Here is a 19,762-nt window from a genome sequence, read left to right on the forward strand (position 1 = left end):
AGGTCTGTAGTCAGTTCATTCTCCAGGGATAAGGAGGATGGGTTGAATCTTATTGAACTTGCTTGTCAATGACCTGGACTAAGTGATAGAATGTACCCTCAGTAAGTTTGCTGATGATACAAAACCGTGTGGGGCGGCTGGTACACCTGAAGGCTCTGCCATTCAGGTGGACCTTGACAGGCTGGAGAGTTCAGCGGAGAGAAACCTAATGAGGTTCAACAAGGGTGAGTGTAGGGTCCTGCACCTGAGGAGGAATAACCCCAAGTACTGCTACAGGTTGGGGGCTGACTTGCTGGAGAGCAGCTCTGAAAGAAGGACTTGGGAGTCTGGGTGGATGACAAGGTGACTATGAGCTGGCAGTGTACCCTAGTGGTCAGGAGGACCAATGGTATCCCAGAGTGCATAAGGAAGAATGTGGTCAGCAGGTCAAGGGAGGTGGCTGTAATGAGGCCACATCTGGAGTATTGTGCTCAGTTCTGGCCTCCACAGTTCAAGAAAGACAAGGAGCTACTGGAGAGGGCCCAGTAAGGAGCCACAAAGATGACTGAAGGACTGGAGCATCTCTTTTATAAGGAGAGACTATGGGAGCTGGGCCTGTTTAGTCCAGAGAAGAGAGGGGATCTCATCAATATAAACAAATATGTCAAAGATGGCTGTTAAGAGGATGGTGACAGACTCTTTTCAGTGATACTCAGTGATAGGACGAGGAACAGCGGCCATAAACTAAAACACGAGAAGTGCTACCTCAACATGAGGAAGAACTTCTTTACATTGAGGGTGGCAGAGCCCTAGAACAGGCTCCCAAGGGAGGCTGTAGAGTCTCCCTCTCTGAAGACATTCAAAACCCATCTGGGCATGTTCCTGTGTAACCTGCTCTAGATGACCCTGCTTTGGCAGGGGGATGGACTGGATGATCTCCAGAAGTTTCTTTCGACCCTAACAGTTCTGTGATTCTGTGAACTCACATTATGGTAGGCAATTTATTGCCAACTGTCACAAAGGCAAGTTATTAGGGTTGAGGCTGACAGGCAAAGATGCTACTGTTTATTTTAAAAAAAACATATGTAAGAGTAACTTTCTTTCAAAAAAAACAAAAGCCCACATTTTCTGCTTTTTCTAAAACATATGTAAACTCTACTCCTGTTCAAGCACACTTCTAGTGTAATCTAGTGTTCAGCTAACAGCCTTTCTACTACAATTTAAGCCTGCACTGGATCATACCATTAAAATTAGTCACTTAGGTAAGACTTCTGTGGCATGAGCAACAAAAGATGTCACTATGAAAAAGGCAGATCTAACACCAGTTCCATTTTTATCAACACAACAGACAAATATTGAGGGGGGACAGCAACGTATTTGTAATAGCAACCCAAGATACAAGACAGATTCTTAGCTTCTTCAACAACTAAGAAAATCTTCAAGTTTTCTGTTTGGTTGAGTTTGGGTTTGTTTGTGTTAAGTAACAAGTTTCCTTTCCTGACGAAGTTCTCTATTTGCCTACCTATCTTCAATCCCCCCAGTCTGTTCCTCATGGATTTCAAGAAGAAATACACAGATTATCCAGCACAATGAAAATGACATGCTAGGAAGAAAAATCATCCATGATGTCTTAGGACCCTCTGCTATTTAAATTACCCTAAAGCGATTTACCTTTCAAATACTTGCAAGCTTCAAGGGAAAGGAAAAAAGGTACATGTTTACTGGTCTTCCATTTAAAAATATTCATGCATCTGAACTAGCTTTTTAAAAATTGAACTGTACTTAGATAGCTTGTGTATGGATTTAGGAATATAGAGTCATAGAATAGCTGAGGTTGCAGAGAATCTCCAGAGGTCATCTAGTACAGCCCTGGTCAAAGCAGGGTCAACCAGAGCAAGATGGTCTAGGCAATGTCCAGTCAGACATGACTCCACCATATCAGACATTGTCTAAATGAATTTGTACTCACTGTTCAGTGATGTGGTTTAACCCCAACAGCAACTGAGCAGCACACAGCTGCTTTCTCACTTTGCCCCACTCTGGTGGGGTGAGGGAGAATTGGAAGGATGAAAGTGGTTTGAGGTAAGAAGAATGAAAGAATTAGAGAGAAAAACCTAATACTAGATACAAAATATAATAAAAACATTGTAAGAGAAAAAAATAGAGAGGAAAATAAAGCCCAAAAAAGACCAGTGATGCAAATGAAAACACCGTCCCCAGCTTCCTCTCTGGTAGAGAGGGGTAAGAAGCAGAAAAGCCCTCTGTGTAAGCTCTGCTCAGCAATAACTAAAACATTACTGTGTTACCAGCACTGTTCAGCACAAATCCAAAACATAGCTCCATACGAGCTACCATGAAGAAAATGAAATCTATCTCAACTAAAACCAGAACACTCATAATCTGATAAGATACATTAATTTTAAAGGTTCTACTACAGTTGTGAGTAGAATTGCACCATCAAAATTTTTTAGGATCTCTTCCACTGTGTTTTCTGTCAACTTCTTCTAGCAAAATTCCAGTTAAACTAATGATAATCATTGCTTAACATCTGTTTAGTAATGTCTCACTTCTCTTGACTGTTTTACCTGGGTTAGAAATTGCACTATCATGGCTAGCATATTCACTCATTTAATTATTTCGAATTCTGGTTGAAGTAATGCTGCTACATCTATTCCTAATTACTTTGTTATTTACTGTCCAATGTTTTTCAGATGTCCAAAACTCTCTTGTTTCAGTGATTTTTTTGTTAAGTATTCAGAATTTACTTTTATATATCAAGTGTAGAGAATAGTTGAATTCAAATGCCCTTCAACTGCTGTCAGGAAACAACCTACCCAAAGGGATGCATCTCCTCTGAATCCCACACAGTAGTGTCTTGATTCACCAACACTTCAGCCATTTCCCTGCTCCAAGAAGGTTACCATATTTCACTCCCAAACATAATACCATAGTTTCTCCTTGCTATTCATTACAGTCCTTATAGTTCAGCAAATTAACTGGTTCCTTTCTTAATCCATACATAGTTTATGGGAATAACAATTTATATATACATATATATATATATTCAGAATGTCTGGATACTCAAATCAACAGCTGTATTTAGAGTCTTTCCACCCTTACTGCCCGTAACTCTTTTCCATATTACTTTTGTAATCCCCAGTAAATAAAACTGTCTTGATTGTATGGCATGCTCTCTTTTTTTTTTTTATATTTCCCACATTGAAAACAGATTTTTTTCTGCCTACAACAGATTCAACATCCAACATCAAAGCTCAAAAACCCCAAAGAAATCTGGGAAAACCATGAGGTTTATGAAAACTATCTCGGCAATTGTGAGGTGATATAGTGGCAACTGAGTTGAAACACCTCATTTATCCTAATTTCCAGATGTTGTGATCTCAAGTATAAAGGTACAGTCACAAGCAGAAAATGGATATTTAAAAGCAATAACTAAACTGGGTGAAGATGGAGTAATAGTGACAGCAAACACTACAACACCTTGCTGTCAAGAACAGAGTATTACTTGGAGTATCAGAAAACTACCTTCTAATTTATGCTAACTATCTCAGTAGGAATAGGTACTTTGTAATACTTTTTCCCAAATATTCATGTATCTCGGTACAAGCATTTAAAAAAACCACTGAGTTGACTGCCAAGACCATGCTCACTCACTGCAGCTCCTTGTGCTCACTGTACCAGACTTTAAGATTCAGTCAGAGCAAGTCCTGCCTCCACTTATGTTGAAATAAGTATAATTTTTGTGCTTCGGTCAACTCTCTTGGTTACTCAATACCCAAATTTTGGATCTCTTCCAACCAAGTTTTTTCAGTAGCCAAGTAAGGGCAGTATGTGAACCCCTGTTCAGTTCATGCATTTCCTTCTCCAGCATCTCCATAGATGGCAGCAAACCTACAGTCCAGGAGGACATGCTATCTATCAACAGGCTGCCCAAAGCTATCAAACAAGTGTTCCCAAAACAAGAGGCAGTACATAGGAACTAAAGCAGGGCCACTGCTTTTTCTTCACCCATTCGTAAATGAACCCAGCTACTCATATGTCTGATGCCCAAAACACCACCAAGCAAGACCTACGATGATGCACCTTTGAAGATCTGCAAACGCATCAGTTTTGGATCAGGTATTGCATAAGCATGCAGGAAAACAACTTTGGAGAAGAAATTTTTATAAATGGATCAACAAACAGTGAAACAAAATGAACTTGGAAAATATGCACGAAGTTTTGGATGTGTCTGGGGTAAAATTTTATTTCAGAGAAGGCAGTATTTTGCAGGCAGAAGTATGGTAAGACTGATTTCCATTTCTGACATCTCTCATCAATTAGAATGTTCCTTCTCAGATAAAACATTAATATAGACATATGCATGAGGGACAAAATAATTTAGGAAAATTAAATTAATTTGCCCCAAAAGAGTTTGTTACCTTTCCTGACACAGTTTATGTCCCATGGGCCTCAGTGCTGTCTGTTTAGCAGCTTCAATACTTCTCTCTTACTCCTGTGCCAGTAAAGCTATCTATTTTATTTAGAATTCTCTAAGTACAGTGTTTTTACTTTTCTGATACCAAGACATAATTTCTGTTGGTTTTGTTCCTCATTTTTAAACTACAGTCTAAACCAGAAAAATCCCTATGGCTTTGATTTACTCATCTTGTCAGTCAAGGCATCCTGTATAAATGCTGCACAGACTGAGAGTAGGCTGGGAAATAAACTGTATGGTTCAAATCTACTTAAATGATTTAGAGCAAGCACCACAGCAAAGGTGTGGGAAAGAGGTTGAAGATCTCCTTCCCCGCTTGCATCTTCCCAGAAACGCACTCCAACATATTGCAGAATCTCCTGCAGACTGCAATGCAATTACTAGTTGTAATTTCCTCTTTCATATCCATCTACAGATTACATATGTGAGTTCTCTCATTTCTCTGCAGATCTATGTGCACAATACACAGATGTGTCTCTGATAACAACCTCAATATACTAGAAGATATGACATTCTCAAGCTGCAGAAAGATGAACAAGTAACCAAACTGAAGCAAATCTTACTGCATTGAATACATGTAAGTAAACAGACTAGTTATAGAAAACATTCCTGCAGCTGTTATGGTTTTGTAATTACACCTCATTCTTAGTTGAATCAAAGTTTAACGTGATGGTATTACAGGTAAAGTATCAAACCTGGAAGTGCATCAGGGTTAAACTCTTCCTAGTGTTCATGTAATGTTTTCGTGGATTTTTTAGAATCCAAGTACTTTAAGAACTCAAAATTAATTCATTCTTCTGTTCAAGGTATATGATAATTTTATAATCATGTGTTCTTTTTAATACAATTTAAAAAATTATAATAAAATTCACATCTGTATATAAAAAGTCATACAGAACAAAATAGGAAATAAGAAAAAATAACTAAAAAGAAGAATTTACTAATGTAAATGTAATCTACCATCAGCTAACAAGTCTCCAAATAGGAACAATGAGATGCTAAAAATGACAGTGAAATAACACAATTTGTCACCCAGAAAACTATAGAGGGTATCAGCCACTAGTAAATTCCATGGTGTGTGATTTTAAGAAGCACAAGTAGTTTGTGCCACTTATTTTAAAATTTATTCTCATTATATCAAAAAAGAGCAGGAGAAGCTGGATGAGGAAGTCAATAGCAAAACCCTTGTCATTTCTGTTCACTCATCAGTACTCCTGATGTATAAGAGATATAACTTGTTGCTTTAGTCTGGAAAGAAGAAAAATTTCCAAGGCAACACAGATTTAGTTGGCTGATATATACTGAACCTATTGCATCAAACAAAAATTAAAGCTTTATTATTTCTTTTTCTTCTGTAAGAAATAAATTCTGAAGATTGCATTTTCAGGTATTTCTTGGTTTGCTTTGTAAATTAAAATATGAAAAATAAGACCATTCAAAGTTGAGTAACACATAAGGCTATTAAAGAAACTGGAACATACAGAAATACTGTTATTCAAGTGTTTCACATTTTACACATATAAAAACCCAAGGCTAGAACAAAGCTATCTTATATAAAGTGGACACATTTTCAGTGCATACTTTTTCCACTGGTAAGTCTTTGGACACTTGCAACCACAATATCACCAAAGAAACACAGATAAATCCATTTGCACATGGATTAATCTCCAGAACTGTCTTGTGCAAAGTCAAATGCACTCATTGAGACTAAAAAACTAATAGAATACAAATAAGCTTACTGCCTTGTCCATATTTTCAACTGTCTACAGAGATATATAAAAGTAAATACTAATCTTTATAAATATATATGTACTTCATGAATTAATAATTCTAGGTGTTCTCTTGATTACCAAAATAGCTGTTGAACATGTGCTGGACAGATAAATATTGATGGATCTGTTTCATTAGCAATCAGATGCATCATAACCTCAGCAAAGCAAATCAGAACTCCTACACAGATAATTTCCATAGTGATGCATTTTGAATAAGGTGCCAATGTTTGATTTTGAAAACAAAAGATTTTTCTTTTCACGACATACAGTTTTCAATGCTAAGATAAATGACAAAACTCCCTTGCCTTTAAGTCATAGTAAGCTAATGCCATTTATATTGCTGTGACTGCAAATTTCAGCGACTGGATGTTTGGGGATATTTACTTCCTTTTGCATGTCATTTAGAAGAGTTGCCACCAATTTCAGTTTATCGGTGATTCTTCTGATTTCACTACTTTGTCAAGTTTTTCTTTTAAGGTTAATGCATTTTAGTACGAAACTCTGCTGGTTTCTAACAGTGCTACTGTTAAGAAGAACGATCAGAAAATATAGATAGACAAATACCTTGCTTTTTTCTTGTTGAAATTCTATCTGGATGTTGGTTAGTTTAGTTCGTAGCTCCTCATTAGCAGCCTGCAGGGCTTCAATCTCCATCTCGGACTTCTCTCCCTTGGCACGACTTTTCTTTGACATAATTATTTTTGAAGTTTAAAATAAAATTTTTGCTCCACACTGAGCTACCAGCTAGTGCCTTCTGCTTTTAGCATTTAAGAGTCGTATAGTGTTCAACAAAATCTTTCCCACAAACCTCTGCCATCACGGGAGCAGTCTCTCATGCCCTGGAAGGAACAAAGTAGTGGGAACAGAATTAGGCTACAGCACTGAGCAGAATTAAACATCAGACTTAATATTCAGGTTTTAAAGCACACTGAACTTCTTTGTATTATATACTATATTTCATAGTGCACTAGAGTTTGAAAGAAACAGATAAGAAGTTACACAATATTTCACTGTCTCTAAACCAAATTCACTGTATTCTGATGTCCACAGAAATAAAATTCTTTACATTTATGACAAATACAGTATATAAATAAAAATCATATCTTATTCAAGGTCTGACTAGAACCATGCTCAGGATTCCCAAGAGGTACATAAAAAACCATAAGTTAACTGAGGTTAGTGTTTCAGTGGGAATAGTTTGTTTCCAGTAGTAAGAAGAGAGCATTTCTCACCCTTTTGTATCAGTTATAATGCATAACTGTATTATGCAAGTCTCACAGCATCAGTATCTATGATACTGTATCTGTGATACCTAAAAAGGTATCACAAAATGGGAAAATAATTTTAGAAATGTTTCTTAAAATATCATATATGTAAACTGCTTATGTTCAGGGCTGATACTGTTTGAAAAGCCATAATCAAGACGCAAAAGTATTTAGCTTCATTTTAATTTCCCAGCATGCTCTAAGCTTAAAAAGTATTCAATTATTTAAATCAGCTTTATGTAATATTCAAGGAGAATATCAATAGGAGACAAAGAACCCTAATTCCAATAATTAGGAAATCCCATGATTAGTTTGCTTCATAAGTAGTTATAGAAGCTTAATCTGCGACTTTTTTTCCTCTCTGCTCTCATCTAAGAATAACCTGATGCTCTACAAGAACAAACTGAGGAACAAATGCTATCAATGCTGAATTGGTTTCCAAACCGACATCCTCTGCTCATTCTAAATATCCACATAATTTTGTAATTAAACTGTCGACAAAGCAGAAGACTTCCTACTTTAATACTGAACGACATTCCTGGAGTATTATATTTCAAAAAAAATTGCTATCAAATTGCCTTCAAATAATAAGTTGCTCTTTCCAATCTACTTCTGCCTGGAAGTTATTTTAGAAATTGTATTAGAATGAAAATCCCATGCATTCCTTAGCACTTGCTTTCTAAAGGGTTGTGTACAGACAAAAAAAAAACATTAAGTTTTATTCTCCTCTTCAAGGACTGGTAAACAGGCAGTCAGTTAAATATCTTGCCCAAAATGACAAGGCAAATCACATGAAAAGCAAACAGAACTCAGGACAAAAAGTCTCAATCTGTTTGACAATATTCCCATTGAATTCTTTCCTTCATGAAAAGCTGTTGAAAAAAGACCAATTTTACCAATTATTTGCTAAAGTAATTTGAGTGAAGTAGCTGTTTTGCTCTGTAATATCAGATGTATTTCCTTTGAAATATAATAATCTATCAGTTTATCCTATTCAATAAAATTTAATCTGTTCCTTATATTCTTTATATTTAGCATTTTTAACAATTTATGAAAAAACAGGAAACAGAAATGCATTTTAACTTTATTTATGTATCAGACCTACTTTACAAAACAAATAAACACTGGTGCTATCGTGATTTTACACGTAATAGTTTATTCAAGAAAAATAAATCAGAAATATTCTTACACTAACTTAAAACAAGGAACTCTTCAGTGAGTAGAAGAAATGTGAGGAATTGTTGTTCTTAATAAAGAAATTTCATGCTACTAATCTATGGAGTTTCTATGATGCTAAAGGCTAAAACTAAGCACTATTAAACCAGTATATTTCATCCAAAATCCTTAACTATATGAAAAAATTGGATTAAAAATCAGTTGCTTGTGTTATTTCCCTGGACTATTTGTAAAGAAAATCTAAAATAACATAGATATGCAAATCCAACCTATAATAATTCCACAGTATCTACAATGGTGCAAAGGGAAATGAGTTGTTCCTTATCTCAAAGGGTATCTGGGGTATTCAGCTTCTATCAAGGAATTAATCCTGAAATCTTTACACAAAATTCTTGATGCAGTCAAATTATATATTATTTAATTCAGTAGATTATTAATTTAGTTAAGGAAACCAAAACCATACCTCAATGGCCTGACTGCATGATTTTTAACCTCATTAGATCCCCCCAGTCCCCTTTCCAATTAGTTTGGAAAATAATTTGTGTTTGCTTCTCCATCAGTAAAATGAGGAAAGTGAAGTAACTGCTCTGTGTGGATATACACAACATCCAGAGAACAGAAAAAGAGGTTTGAAATGTGGAGCATTTTGAAATTGCCACATATATTTTGCTCAGTAATAACAACCTCTCCTGACCATATCATGTTCCCAGGCATATTATGAATATACTAAGCAATTCAATATGAACATTTAAAGTTATAATTATGTACAGCAGAAGATGGCCTGTCACTGAAGTCCTGGTCAGGCATAACTCTCAATGTCTGCAGAGTTTATATTCTATCAGAGTCATCATCACTCAGAGCTCTTAATAAATAAGGTCTTACAATCAGGTACCAGGATCATACTGTTGTCTGCTTTTGAAAATGTGCAGGTCTAAATATAATATGCATTATTTAAAGCAGTTCAAATTGCATTTAGCACTTAAATTAGCCTTAAAAATAAACAATTCAGCACTACACTTTGAAGTACTCTTTAGAATTTAAAAAATTCTCAAAGCATTGTTCTCAGTCTTTTTCCTATAACTCACAATAGTTGAAAATTGTATCTTTCAAGTAAAATAAAAACATAGACACAGAACCTGAAGAAAATCACCTGCTTCTCTTATGCTTCTCTTATGAAAGGGCGGAGTGAGATCAAACCCTTCACCTCCAAACCTAACAACTAAGCATAACAAGCCCTCAAAACTACAAAACAAAACAAAAAGAAGGAACAAAAAACACCCACAAAAAACAAAACACCAACAAAATAAACAAACAAAAAAACCCAAATAATAAAAACAAACAAACAAACAGGAAACTCCCACCATCATCACCATCAAGCTGCATTGGTGAGCATAGAAAAGTTTCTCCCTTTTTAATCTTCCCTAGATACATCTTCCAGCCCTACTTATTTCAAGAGCAGGAACTACGGCAACGCAAAGCCTCTCTATATACACAGAGAGGCACATACCCCAGGCACACCAGGGCTACAGCAGAAGAGGGTGGATCTCCATTCCCAAATAAAAGGGTTAGAACCAGTGAGTGCCTACATTCCCTGCTAGCTGAGTACCCACACTTAATGTTCAGATAAAGGTTAGGATAAAAAAACCCTACCAGGCAGCTTGTAAACACAGGGAGAAAAACAGAAGGAAAAATATCCTACTCTAACAAAATATTATTTTACTGACGTAGAAGCTGCAACCAACAACCTATTTATTAACTCACCATATGTCAACTGAGAGGCAAACTCATGACGCCACCATGATACAGTCCCACAATCACTTGTGAACAAAAATAGCCACTTCCTGCACTGTGAGTTCTACACACTTCTTGCAAACCTTAGGATCATTTGAATGTATTTTATATCTGACCAAAAAGAAAAGGATAGGAAGAATAATGGATTCTCAATCACAAGTCATATTGACAGCAGTCTCTGGAACGTATCAAGTTTCTCACTTTACTTGATAAGTATAGGGGTATTTGTAATTCAAGAAAAACAATAACAACAAATTATATAAATTTGATTGGATTTGAATCAACTGTTCAATAGTTTGGGGGACTGGTGTGTAAAAGATCAAAATATTTAACATGATTTTTGCTGGATGTTTGGGGAAATCCAAATTCTTAATGTACCTAGAAAACCAACCATCTGAACAATGTTCCATTCCTGACTTCCAATTTCTCTTCTATTTGCTAAAGAGATTTAAAGGATATTTTTATCACTACTTCAATCTCTTCCCTGGTTTTATCAAAAAAACCCTCAGACTAAGTAATGAAGTGCTATATGGTCCTTCTAGATGTTAAATATCAATAAAACCTAATAGCAAAAAAAAAGAAAAATTAATTACTACAAAAATGTGGAAGCGTAGCATGAAAAATCAGAGAAAAAAAGAGGGAGCCCAGTATTTTCTAGTGAAACACAACTCCATTTAAAGAAATGCAAGTCTTAAAGCATGACTCTGTACTGAATACACAAAAATAAAGGAAGGGTTATATCTGTAGACAGTGAGTTTTTCAGTAACAAACAGTAATCAACAAGAAAAGTACATCTATAAAATCAAGTAATAAATAGGGATAAGATAATATGATAAGAAGAAAATGTCAACCAAAATTCAGCATTCCAGTCTTAATTCAGATCTGAACAACATTACTCAGCTGCAACATAATTTTTAGAAGGTGAAGTTGTGAATGAGTCATCTCAGCTGAAACACCAAGCCATAACTCAGGTACTGGAGAGAAATAAAAAGCTTCTTCATCTAGACACTTCACTTCCACATAAATAGTGGGTTTTCCATTTTACTTCAACCTTTCTCTTATAACACTGCAGAGGTTACTACCGGTTACCCAAAACTCTTACTTTGCTTGTGAATATGAGATTTAAGTACATTCTTAGTATAGCACAACTCTGAATATTCAAGAAATTTAAAATAGATTTTATAATCCTAGAACCCGACAATAGTAAATGCAGTGGACACAGGTACAATGTTAACTTCAGAAGTAACTGCCAGTTTCACCAATGTTATAGTTTAAAAACCCAGTGATAATCAAGCAGTGACTGTATGGGAAAGACAACGTTCAGAGCTGCCGATGCCCAAGGCACATTTCTCACAGGTTCAGATGACCTACATTTACTGCTTCAGTTCTCAGTTCTATGTAATAAAACATGACTGAATTGATAAAAGCAAAAGCACCTCTACAGGATTGTAAAATAATACTCTTCTCAGGTAAAAAAAAATGTGAATACAAATTATAAGAATAATTTTCTAAGTATATTGTAGACTAGTCACATTTTAAATACCCATTTGTTAGCTACCTACAGAGATAGATCTATTTCTGTAACAGTAGAACCTTTGAAGGTTATTTTAAATCCTATCCCACTTAGGGAAATACAGAGTTTCCTTACTGTGAAACACTTCTGTAAGTATCACTTGTGATTTTTTGGCAGATAAAACCAAAAACATCTTTATTGTTATCTGACAGCTCCCCATTCCTTTTTGCAGATTCACAGCCCACAGTCCTGAGTCATTTTTGCATCAATAACAATACACCTATAGGGCCATACTACATGGAAAGCAATCACTAAGAAACTCGAAGCATTTTTGCATTGTTTTTTTCCCAAAAAAGCTCACAGTAACGCAATCCTGTTGATATCAAACTCATTTAGACCCTATGCACACACTCAACTGTATTTGTACCTACTACTAACAACCACTTAACACTGAATTATTGTTTTTGATTGGTACTACTGAGTAACCCTGGTTAGCATCCAGTACATTAATGGCTTCATTCTAGTGGAAGACATAAGCATCCTACAAAAAAAAAAAAAAAACAACAAACAAACAAACAAACAAACAACAAAAAAAACCAAACCCAAACCAAAAACCCCCAAATCTAGTTCTTCATTTACAAGGAATTTTCACAAGTAAAAGGGAATGTCTAAGCTGAAGAGGACAAGCCAGGAGGAAGGCAAGGAATCCTGCACCTCCATTCTCTGCACTACACAACACTTCAATACACTAGTAGTTAGTGAAAACTTAACCTGGATCACTTCTCAAAAATTTATGAGCTTGATGCCCTGACTTTAAAGTAAAATATTCACTGTCTTCAATGAATATAAATTCTTTATTAATATTTACCCAATTTCATTTACAGAACTGTTTTGAGGATTCATTAAATCATTAAAATCGTTCCACTAACCATATTAAAAGACAAAATGCTACGAACAGCAGTCCTGTGACACATATAAAATTAAAAAGACACTAGCACAAAAAGGTAAAGTTCAAATGTAACTAAAAATAATAAAACAATGTCCTCCCTCCACAACCTTCAAAACTCGGCTCTGTTACACGGCAAGAGAGCTTTAGAGTGCTGGGTTCACTGCAACTCCAGAGAGGCAGCTGTGGGCAGAGCTGTTCCTCTCATCTCTGTGCCAATTCCGTTCTTTCAAGTACAGGCAGGACACCTGACAAGATGCCTGCTGTCCAGCACAATGTGTGCCCAGCCTCCAGCTCTTCTCATTGTGCCCTGGATGTGATGCAGGGAGATCCCTGGGCTTTCACTGAGGAGCAGCACTCCATTTAAAGCATAAAATTTAAGAACTAGAATGTGGAGTTTTAGCATTTCTATATTAGACCTAGATAAATGGTAACTAGAGAGGCAGATTCTAATATCTTTACTGACTGTCACTGACAACCCACAGATTAATCATTATGCCAAATTTAGGATTTTGAATTATACTGGACCACTTTTGTTTAGCTATTCACCTGATTTTTGCAGGAAGCTTCCTTTAGATGTTTTTTAAACCCATCATTATCATTATTATTATTTTTATTGTAAAGGGTGAGAATAGTTGAAACCTGAAACGAGAAAAATGAAAAATTCAGGGAGGACAGTTGTGTAGAAAATGTGCAAGACAACTGACAGGCTTGTGGGGAGAGGTTCAGATTCCCAATTTGATGACTCAAGAGAGAGGTGGAATTCAATGAGAGAAAACGTAGAGTCGTCTAACACTTTATTCCATCTTGAATGTTTATTATTTTGTAAATCAATAGGACAGACTTAAGAGGTCAGGTAGGCGAAAGGATGAGAAAAGGTGTATCTGGATGTGATATTAGTTACCAACTGAGCAATGAGGCAAATAGAGGTGGCATGATTTCATTGCACTATCTCTGATTTCAATAATTATTATGTGCTATTCTCTACCTTCATTAAACCTGCAAGTTACCTCACACTGTGCCAGACAGCTCACATTCCCACCTCACTGCTCCAGCACAGAAGAATCACACAGCTGTTTGCAGAGCAGCATGAACACAGCAGTCAGCACCAAAAAGGAAGTTATAATGCTGAGCAGGTTAATGACAAAACTTCTTCACCTACCAAGGGTCGGCTCAACTTCGACACATCTCATTAAAATCAGAACTCTTAGCCAAAATGAAGATATCAGCCTATTCCAGTAATACAGGAAGACTGGTAAAAGAACATGCTTTATTTTATCCAAAGTTCCCATTGTGCTCCACTTTTAAAGCCAAGTTCCTTAATTCCTGAACTGGCAGTTCAGGAAGAGTCAAAGAATCCCCAAAAAGTATCTACCTGTGTTCAGGAATTTAGGACCTCAACCTTATGTTTGATTACTGTATCAAGGACTTCTGCTTAACTTCAATGTTCCTAAAGTAAGACACCCCACATTTAAATCTAGTTTCAAATCTAGCTGGATGATAACAATAATTATCACTAGTTTATGGGCAACACATGGGCTAAGGGTTGATGGATTTTGGTTATGAGAAATTAAGCTTATGAGAACTAGAAAGACTTCAACTGCTTTTGTCAGGAATCACCAAATTTAGTGTTCCACAAAGCTGCAAATCCCTCAGAAGATCTGTTAACTTTCTCACAACAGTGCTCTGATAATCAGCCATCTAACATTGGTGTTTCAAGGGCTGTAATTTGAGAGAATGTTCATTGCAGTGAAGAGTTTAATTCACTCTGGCTGATAGAACTGCATCACCTGGAATAAAATATTTAAACTGGGTATTTCAGCCAGACAGTAGCCTCTTTGCTCTCTCAACTCTAAATTTTGAAAGGGAGCAGTGCAGCAGCTTAAAATGACAGGCAGTAAAAAGCACAGCTAGAAACTAACACAGCAAGAGCCTGGAGACAAACTTTCGTTTCTCTCCCTGGTTAAACAGGACAGAGACAAGCATGACAAAGCATAAGAAAAGCACAGAAGACAAACTGTGATCTAAAGGCTTCCTTTGTGTAACAATCTTCCCATGTTCACAAACAGAAAATGCTTCACCACCGTGAGAAGACTACCAATAAAATACCCTTCTGATAACTGCCAGCAAATTTGATTCAAACCATTCCAGACTTGTTGGCAATAGTGTTGGCAAATTGGCCACCAGAAGTAGGAATGTGCTTTCTGAAGATGCTTAGAGTTGAATGTGGTGGCCATGAAGACTTGCAAAAAATATATTTATCCAGATACATGTATCAACATCATAATTTTAAGGATAGCATCCCTCAGAATGTTAAAAAACAATGACACATTCAGTCATAGTTCAGCTTAAAAAGAGAGAAACAGGCAACTAGATATAAATATAAACCCCCAGAATTACTCTGTGACACACCACTATAGACTGTGAGACTGCCTGCTGTGCAGATTAGACTGTCCAAAAGTATTTTGAAGTAAAGAAATTAAATTAATCCACACACAAAAATATATATATATACATGCATATATATACAGAAATAAAGCTTCCTGAATTTGAAAGAGTGTTGGACAGAACAGAAGTTACTTGCACAGGCAACTTGGAGATCTCTAGTATGCAAGTTGCACATGCAACTTAAGGGGATTATGCAATTTATGAGGGCACAATACTGCTAACAGTGTATCCTAAATCGCTGAATGCTGTCATAGTCAGGCTGTTTTGGACATTTAGGGGAATTAAAAAGTAACTTATTGTTCAGCCTCAAGAAAACATCCTTATCTCTCTTCACCTATATATCTTTTCCTTCATTAAGAAATCAAGATTTCATTTCACTATACTGCTTCAGAGAGCAGACCGTGAAGATGGTACAGTGTTTTACACAAGGTGAAGCCAAGACATGTCACCTAAAGCTTACAGAAGTCCCAGTGCTCGAATGAAAGATGTTTATGCTTCGTTGCTTATGAACACAACCTCCTTCTTCCCATGGTGCCTGCAAAGAAGGTTGTTCTCTGCAAGGTCTAAACGGTTCTGTAAATCATCTCTGACCATGGACAAAAATCTTTATTCAAGTTGCATTATCATGTAAATTGGACACAGTAGCAATCCTAACTTTGCACCCAATTGTGTAAAAATATGTTCATATTCATATAATTTCTGCTATGAATTGATATTAGTGTTTAGTTCTGTTCCTCTTCCCACTTCATCCCCTAAAAGAGGTGTCAGAGGGAAGCCTCAAAATCTAGGGTGCTGGCAGTGACTTTACAGGCACACTTAGTCTGAATGAAGACTCAGTGGAAAAATATGGAAATAGGTATTGCCAAAAGAACTATTTTTTCTACATCACACACCATCTCCCTAAACTTTAGATGAAACTGTAAAGAAGATTCTGCTTTAAGGTATGGCACTAACACCACAGTTTTTCACCTCTTACATAACAAAGCTATACTACCAAAATTTTAACTATTTGTTTCCAAAGCAGAGGGAAAAAAAAGAAGAGGTGGTGTGGGTGGTGGATGGCATATACACTGGGGAATGGACTACCAGAATGGAGTCTGCTTAGAAGGCTCCAATAGAGGAAGAAAGAGAACTAATCTTCTCAGTGAGGCAGCCCACTTGTTATCACTAACTTAAGTGAGAGTCCTATCCTCTCTTTGTCTGCTCTTTCCCCACAACCACCAGTTCTCAAATATAGAAGAAAGGAAAGAAAGAGGAGTGTATAACAGAAAAGGAAGAAATAAAATATAAGGGTGAGATGTAAGCTTAAAGTTACATGTAAATCTAGACTTAGTTGTTACCTGCATACTCTGCCCTTGTACCAGAAAGGGGAAATATTGAAATGATCCCTGTTTCAAAGAACAATGTGAAAACTGGGAGCTCTTAAGTGTAAACACATTCATTTCCCTCCCCAAGAATATGAATTCAAATGGTTATTCTACAAACATATACTACTTACTATTTTTTTATCAGTAGAAATCTAGAAACATCAAGTTACAAAAATCTTCACTAACACTTCCAAGTTAATTGAAATGCCCAAGTACTCTCCCCCTCCCTTCTACTACAAAATCTCTTTTTTTTTTCTTGGGTTGTAATAACATCCACCATACCTGGAAAATGCTTTCCACAATCCTTTTCCCTGCTCCACCCTCCCATTGACTTTTATTAACTTGAAAAAAACCACAAACATTCATAATCTTCTTACATCACTAAATGTAAGGCAGGGGAAATATAAAATTATGCTTGTGCAGGAAATTGTTACAACTGCACTATTGCAAGCAGTTTAACACAAGTTGTTTTACCCGAGAAAGATGGGAAGTCAGCTTTCCACAGTTTCCTGAAAAGCACACAAATATTAAACCACCACAGTTGAACAGATGGAATAAAGTGCAACTGATCCCAAAGGCAAAACAATACCAGGTTAACTCTCAGAAGCATACTAAAGTACTTTAATCCTTTTGCATCCCTTTCCACCTCTTGTCTGAAACAACCTGAAGGCAATATAGTATTTCCTCAATACAGAAATGCAAGCTCCCCAATGAAGCAATAGAAATGCCTCTGCCACAGATCAGACTTGTCATTTACATCATCGTATGTTCCCTCACCTGGTTCCCCTTTGCATTACTTAATATAAAGTTAAATTTCACATAAGGCAACCAGAATTTCCCCCCCCCCCCCAAACTTTTACTCTGATTTTTCACAGCAAGTACTGCACAGGCTAACAGGGTTGTTGTGCAAAGGTGCTTATCAAGCCCGCACAGCACTCCATTCAGGGGTTACCAAATAAACAAATCTAAACTTTTTTACTATGCAAGTAATTTAATTGTCTCTTATCCCCTCCACTCCTCAACATTTTCCATCCTGGTCATCTTCAGGACTATACACAGATTTACAACCCTGATGGTCCTGACTTCAGAGGAAGGACCAAAACCCATCATTGTGTCTACATAGGAATCCCTCTCAGACTCACTAGTCTGTCACACTCTTTAACAAACTTTAGTTGTCAGTTCCTCTTATCCCCCTTTTCTAAGATGTAAATAGAGAGAATTCATCCTGGATCATAAACCACTACTGGCCCCAAGGCAGGGCACTGTAATCATATAATCATGTAATTGCTAAAGTTAAACAAGACTTTTAAGTCCAACCATTAACCCAACATTGCCATGATCACCACTAAGCCATGTCCCCAAGTGCCACATCCACATTTTTTTGGAACATTCCACCACTTCCCTGAGCAGCCTGTTTCGATGCCTGAACCCTTTCAACAAAGAAATATTTCCTAATATACAATTTATAACTCCCCTAGTGCAACTTGAGGCCATTTTCTCTGGTCCTGTCACTTATTATCTGGAAGAAGAGACAAACTCTCACCTCACTACAATCTGCTTTCAGGTAGCTGGGGAGAGTTCCTCACTGTGATCTCCAATCTAAACACCCCCAGCTCCCCAGCCACTCCACATAAAACTTGTGCTCCAGACCCTTCTGAAGCTTTGTTGGCCTTCCCTGGACTCACTCCAGCATCTCAATGCCTTTCTAGCAGTGATGGGTTTAAAGCTGAATGCAGTTCTCAAGGTGCAGCCTCCTCAGTGCCGAGTACAGGGGGACAATCACTGTCCTGGTCCTCCTGACCACACTACTTCTGATACAAGTCAGGATGGCATTGGCCTTCTTGGCCACCTGGGAACTCTGCTGGTTCATGTTCAGCCACTGTCAACCAGCACTCCCACGTCCTTTTCCACTGGGTCGCTTTCCAGCCTCTCACCCTCAAGCTTGTAGTGCTGCACAGAGATGTTGTGACCAAAGTCCAAGTTCCCTCTTGTTGAACCTCAAAAACTTGGTCTTGGTCCATCAATCCAACCTGTCCAGATCCCTGTGCAGAGCCTTCCTGCCCTCCAGCAGATCAACACACCCACACAGCTTAGTGTTATCTGTGAACTGACAGAGGGTCCCCACATCCATGTCATTGATAGAGATACTAAACAGGGTACTAACCCCCAGTACTGAGCCCTGGGGGACACCACTGGTGACCAGCCACCAGCTGGATTTAACTCCATTCTCCACCACTCTCTGGGCCTGGACATCTGACAGTTTTTTGCCCAGTGAATAGTGCAGCTGTCCAAACTATGAGCAGACAGTTTCTCCAGGAGAATGCTGCGGGAAATGGTGTCCAATACTTTACTGAAGTCCAGGTAGAGACATCCACAGCCTTACCCTCATCCACTAAGTGGTCACCCTGTCTTAGAAGGAGATCAGGTTGGTCAAGCAGGACCTGCCTTTCATGAACCCATGTTGGCTGGGCTTGGTCCCTGGGTTGTCCTAACGATAAACATGTGATAAATTTCAATAACCAGTAAAACTTCTAGTTTTAATAATGTGGTGTTTTTTCTATTAAATTCTTAATGTATCTTTCTTTCATTTGGATACAATCTCTAACCAGAGTCTCAACATCTAAAAATAATTCAGGTAAAGAGGATTAAAAAGATTCAATCAGTGAAATAGGTTTCAGACTTCGCAGCTGACAAAACTTATTTTTCAATACCAAAATACTCTCAGAAAGTAAGACAGAACCTAGGAGAATATCTGAAAAATGCTACCATCTAGTATCCTACACTAATACTGTATCTTCACATTAATATCTCTGATGAGCAAGCAATTTTTCAGCACAAATAAGAACTCAGTTGGTCAATTCTGCAGTCATGAAGTTTTATGCTACTCCACCCCATTCAGACCCAAAAGAGTGTATTCACTGGAACGGGTTTTTTACCTTCCTTGTGGTGGGTTGTGTTTGCTGACTAACATTGCTAAGCTGATGTTCTGCTTTATTCAACTCAGTTTCTA

The 19,762-nt window shown here is 37.2% G+C and overlaps 1 protein-coding gene across 15 annotated transcripts in view; it reads right to left on the reverse strand.

Moving 5' to 3' along the window:
• The window catches only part of JAKMIP1 (janus kinase and microtubule interacting protein 1), a 245,641-nt gene that overhangs the window by 166,988 nt on the left and 58,891 nt on the right, over positions 1–19,762 (reverse strand). For 12 of the 15 annotated variants that reach the window (XM_051798518.1, XM_051798502.1, XM_051798517.1 and 9 more), the window contains one exon: positions 6,811–7,085. In XM_051798518.1, the coding sequence (XP_051654478.1) occupies positions 6,811–6,939 (129 nt within the window). In that variant the 5' untranslated portion in view covers positions 6,940–7,085. Of the gene's footprint in view, positions 1–6,810; positions 7,086–10,448; positions 10,590–17,226; positions 17,262–19,762 lie in introns of all 15 variants that reach the window. The other 3 variants (XM_051798508.1, XM_051798504.1, XM_051798513.1) reach the window with 2 other exon arrangements.

The sequence above is a fragment of the Manacus candei genome, unplaced genomic scaffold, assembly GCF_025592945.1.
Source record: "Manacus candei isolate 608988 ecotype Guabito, Panama unplaced genomic scaffold, ASM2559294v1 h1tg000048l, whole genome shotgun sequence".
NCBI lineage: Eukaryota > Metazoa > Chordata > Aves > Passeriformes > Pipridae > Manacus > Manacus candei.